At 39.7% G+C, this 4,750-nt stretch overlaps 1 protein-coding gene across 1 annotated transcript; it reads left to right on the top strand.

The window, feature by feature from the left end:
* Nucleotides 1–3,495: 3,495 nt before the first annotated feature.
* LOC111522542 (olfactory receptor 11G2) lies at nucleotides 3,496–4,526 on the top strand. Its single transcript, XM_023186639.1, has one exon. The coding sequence runs from the start codon at nucleotides 3,591–3,593 to the stop codon at nucleotides 4,524–4,526; it is 936 nt and encodes a 311-aa protein (XP_023042407.1). The 5' UTR covers nucleotides 3,496–3,590.
* The last annotated feature ends 224 nt before the right edge of the window (nucleotides 4,527–4,750 follow it).

The following is a 4,750-nucleotide window of genomic DNA, read 5'->3' as shown; positions in this document are numbered from 1 at the left end:
AACTGGTCTGATTTTCTGCTTTTAAGGAGTCACTCTGGCTGTGGCCTGGAAAACAAGTGGCAGACGAGCAAGAGTGGAAACAGGAAGCCAGTTAGAACAGCGTCACATGGTCCAGGGGAGAAAAGATGATGGCTTGAACTAGGATGTTGGCAGTGGAGATGGGGAGAAGTGAGCAGACATGACACTTATTTTTGAGACAAAACTAAAAGGAATTATTTGTGAACGAGATGTGAGGAAAAGAAGGAGATACTATACTGAAATAAATTCCATCAGAAAAAAAAAAGTTGATTAAACATTTAATCCAAGAAGTCAAATTATTAGACTGTTGAGCAGATGCTTGCTCCTAAAATAAAATTTCAGGAACACTAGCAAAATATCCTGGTCAAAAATACCTAAGCATTATTAGTAAGTGTTATTCTTAATTGATCATAATAAAGTTATATTCCTCTGAATTAGTACTAGTCATATACATTTAATCTTTTTTAGAAAACATAAAGGACCTTCACATATCACAGCAGAATTCTTTTTTGTGTGTTTTGATTCATTAGTAATTCATTAGTTTTATTCATTAGCCATGAATGGCTCAAGTGAAGCTAACGTAACTTTTAAAACACCCTACAAAGGCAAAGGTGTGACATAGAAATGACTAAATGCTTAATGTCCTTGATCATGGGTGAAACTTACTATGAAGGCTTACATAGCATCTCAACTAAAGAATAATAATTTTTTAGGGAGTGACTTTATTTTAGAAAATCATTCGACCAGTCCACTATCTGCTTTCAATTCTCTTTATAAAAGATAAATATGCAGTCTTAGAAGTTTATTGGGCCCCTAAACAAATGACTTTAAAAGCAGAGAAGCAGAGAAGAAAAGAACTTACAGAAAATGAAAGCTTATGGTGCAGTTACCAGAACCTATTCCACCCTACTCCCACCAAGAGCCATGTACATTAAATCCTTATTTTGATTATATATGTTAAAACAGTCTGGCAGAACCTGTGGAGACTCTTTTGTCTCCAAGCATCCTCCATGTCATGGGAATTAGGGAATCCTGAGTTACAAATGACCTAGAGGGTGTTTTAAAACTTTATGGGGCCAAGCGTTGTGGCTCATGTGTGTAATCCCAGCCCTTTAGGAAGCTGAGGTGGGGCGAATCACTTGAGGTCAGGAGTTCGAGACCAGCCTGGCCAACATGGCGTGAAGCCTGTCTCTACTAAAAATACAAAAATTAGCCAGACATGGCGGTGTGCCCCTGTAATCCCAGCTATTAAGGAGGCTGAGACACTTGAACCCTGGAGGCAAAGGTTGAGCGAAGATCGTGCCACTGCAATCCAGACTGGGTAACAGTGCAAGACTTCCTCTCAAAAAATAAATAAACAAATCAATCAATCATTATGGATTGTGTTAAAATTACTCCCTCAGTTCACACCACCAACAATGAAATTGTATTCTTCCAACATAAACCTCTAAGTACCCACATCTATGATTGAGAAAGATATCAACTTGCTGCCGACATCTTTTGGTTTTGGTCTTGTAAGTTTACAGAACTTAAATATTCTAGTAAGAAATTAGTAGACTCTGCAGGGGAGGGAAAAAAAATTTTTTCTCCTATCCTTCTAGGTTCTTCAGCTGGGGCCTTTTAAGTAAGACTGACAAAACACAAATCAACAAGAGAAAAATAAACATAAGTTTATGAGCATATGCATCATAAATACACATGGGAGCGCTGGGAGATGAGTAACTCAAAGGTATGATTAGACGTTAGGCTTACATAGCATCTCAACTAAAGAATAGTAATGTTTTAGGGAAGTGACAAGACAAAGAAAAAGAACTTTGCATTTCTAGGGTGGGAAACTGGGGGAAAATAAATATTATAGGCAAACTAATGGAAGATACAGGCTAAAGTTGGTAAAACTGTTATAGATTCCTCTGGTGCCGTCTCCAGACTGAAAGGGTTTAGAGTTGTCTCTGGTAACTTTACCTTGTCCTTCATGGTAGCGAGGGGAGGAAGGCCACCCTTGCAAAGTTATGTCCTGCCTCTATGCAAATAATAGACAGGTAAGTTTTCTTGTATCTGCTTTGTTCTCAATTACCCTCAGCTGAAAATAATCTTATGCCAAAGTGGCATATTTGGGGGCAGCAGATTCTGCTACCTTAAAACTTCCTGGGTCCCTGTGCCAACTTCAAAAAGTAAAATGTGGATCTAACATAGAAACAGGGGCACAGACTTTCTTTAGTATGCTCATTTATGCACTCATTTAGAAAGGGCTCTAACTGTTTCCAAGGCCTGAGTACATTAATGTTTAGCAAAGATATTCTAATTCACTTAAAACAAATTAAAGGCATCATGCAGATATTCAGCCTTCAAAAACCACTCTACCTTGAGATGTTCCTAAGTGGTTACTGGGAGATGGACCACAGTTTTAGTCTAATATCACCTACAAATGAACTGTTATTTAGAATGCCATGTTATCAATTATATCCATAATTTGTATTATTGGAATAGAATTAATTATATCTTTATAGTCTAGGCAAATTTGTATATTCTTCAAGGCAAGCACAGACATGTTTCAGCATGGCCAGTTAATAATTCTTGCCGGGCGCCGTGGCTCAAGCCTGTAATCCCAGCACTTTGGGAGGCCGAGACGGGCGGATCACGAGGTCAGGAGATCGAGACCATCCTGGCTAACCCGGTGAAACCCCGTCTCTACTAAAAAATACAAAACAACTAGCCGGGCGAGGTGGTGGGTGCCTGTAGTCCCAGCTCCTCGGGAGGCTGAGGCAGGAGAATGGCGTAAACCCGGGAGGCGGAGCTTGCAATGAGCTGAGATCCGGCCACTGCACTCCAGCCTGGGCAACAGAGCGAGACTCCATCTCAAAAATAATAATAATAATAATAACAACAACAACAACAATAATTCTTTCAGCCTGGTCTACTGAGGATGGCTAGGACTGCTGTCCTAACAAAAAAGAAACTAACAACAGCTAATTTCCTCTAACTGATTTGACTGTGTTACTCATGAAACGAGTGAATAATATTATAATGTTAATAAGTTAGCCATTTAATTTAGAATAAGACCAGTGTCAAAAGTTATATAAAAGAAGTAATTCAGTTTTATAGGCCCATATTGCATGGCTACACAGTTTCACTCAGTCTCTGCCACAAAAAGCTGCAATGATTTCACCTTCTGAAAATGAAATTCCATTTCTGTAAGAATATACATAAATACATATTCTGTTATATATTTATACAAAGGCTCTTGAAGGGGCTTGTTGTCAATGTGAAAACTACAAAGGCTTTATACCTGATAAAATATATATGACAGCTTATCAATATTGGTCAATATTGGTCAAAAGTTTTCTTGAGCCTATGGTAAAAATGTGAATGCAAGCAAAGAATCAATCCAGATCAATATGTCAGTTTAAAAGAAAAAACAGTGACTATTGACATATCTGCATTCTTTTTTTTTTAATTTAAATAGCTCATAATATGCATTTCTTTCCCAAAATGATTTAAATATAAACCTGATTCCCCATCTATGTTTGCACTGTCATCCAGTAATTGCGGGTGCTTTTACAATTCATGGACACATGAAAATCTTCAACACCCCCAGCAACTCCAGCACCTTCACTGGCTTCATCCTCCTGGGCTTCCCTTGCCCCAGGGAGGGGCAGATCCTCCTCTTTGTGCTCTTCACTGTTGTATACCTCCTGACCTTCACGGGCAATGGTTCCATCATCTGTGCTGTGCACTGGGATCAGAGACTCCACATCCCCATGTACATCCTGCTCGCCAACTTCTCCTTCCTGGAGATCTGGTATGTCACCTCCACAGTCCCCAACATGCTGGCCAACTTCCTCTCTGACACCAAGGTCATCTCCTTCTCTGGGTGCTTCCTCCAGTTCTACTTTTTCTTCTCCTTGGGTTCTACAGAATGCTTTTTCCTGGCAGTTATGGCATTTGATCGATACCTTGCCATCTGCCAGCCTCTACACTATCCAACCATTATGACCAGACGTCTCTGCACCAATCTTGTGATCAACTGCTGGGTGCTTGGTTTCATCTGGTTCTTGATACCTATTGTCATCATCTCCCAAATGTCCTTCTGTGGACCTAGGATTATTGACCACTTCCTATGTGACCCAGCTCCTCTTCTAACACTCACTTGCAAAAAAGCCCCTGTGATAGAGCTTGTCTTCTCTGTCTTAAGTTCTCTGCCTGTCTTTATGCTCTTTCTCTTCATTGTGGGGTCCTATGCTCTGGTCCTGAGAGCTGTGTTGAGAGTCCCTTCAGCAGCTGGGAGAAGAAAGGCTTTCTCCACCTGTGGGTCTCACCTGACTGTGGTTTCACTGTTCTACGGCTCAGTGATAGTCATGTATGGGAGCCCACCATCTCAGAATGAAGCTGGAAAGCAGAAGATTGTGACTCTGTTTTATTCTGTTGTTACCCCACTCCTTAACCCTATGATATATAGTCTTAGGAACAAAGATATGAAAAAATCTCTGAAGAAACTATGGGAAACATAAAATGTTAATCAAAAAGGTCCTTGCATAATTAATCTTGTCTCTAATTTGGGGGGCTAAAAAAAACTGGTCTTATACAATTAATTGTTCATCTTACTATTGGCCAAAGCTAAAACACCTGTGAGCATGTTTCTGTTATTTCTCCTTTCAGATCATGATTATTTGCCCAGTTGTGTAGCATGCCTCAGTGTTTTTTAATTGACTGGTGGGCATTTTTTAAAAAAACT

This window comes from Piliocolobus tephrosceles, chromosome 6, assembly GCF_002776525.5.
Source record: "Piliocolobus tephrosceles isolate RC106 chromosome 6, ASM277652v3, whole genome shotgun sequence".
NCBI classification, from domain to species: Eukaryota; Metazoa; Chordata; class Mammalia; order Primates; family Cercopithecidae; genus Piliocolobus; species Piliocolobus tephrosceles.
This window is presented reverse-complemented; position numbering and strand designations above follow the sequence as displayed.

Coding starts and splice junctions, on each gene's coding strand:
- LOC111522542 (XM_023186639.1), top strand. CDS start 3,591: ATGAAAATCTTCAACACCCCCAGCAACTCCAGCACCTTCACTGGCTTC.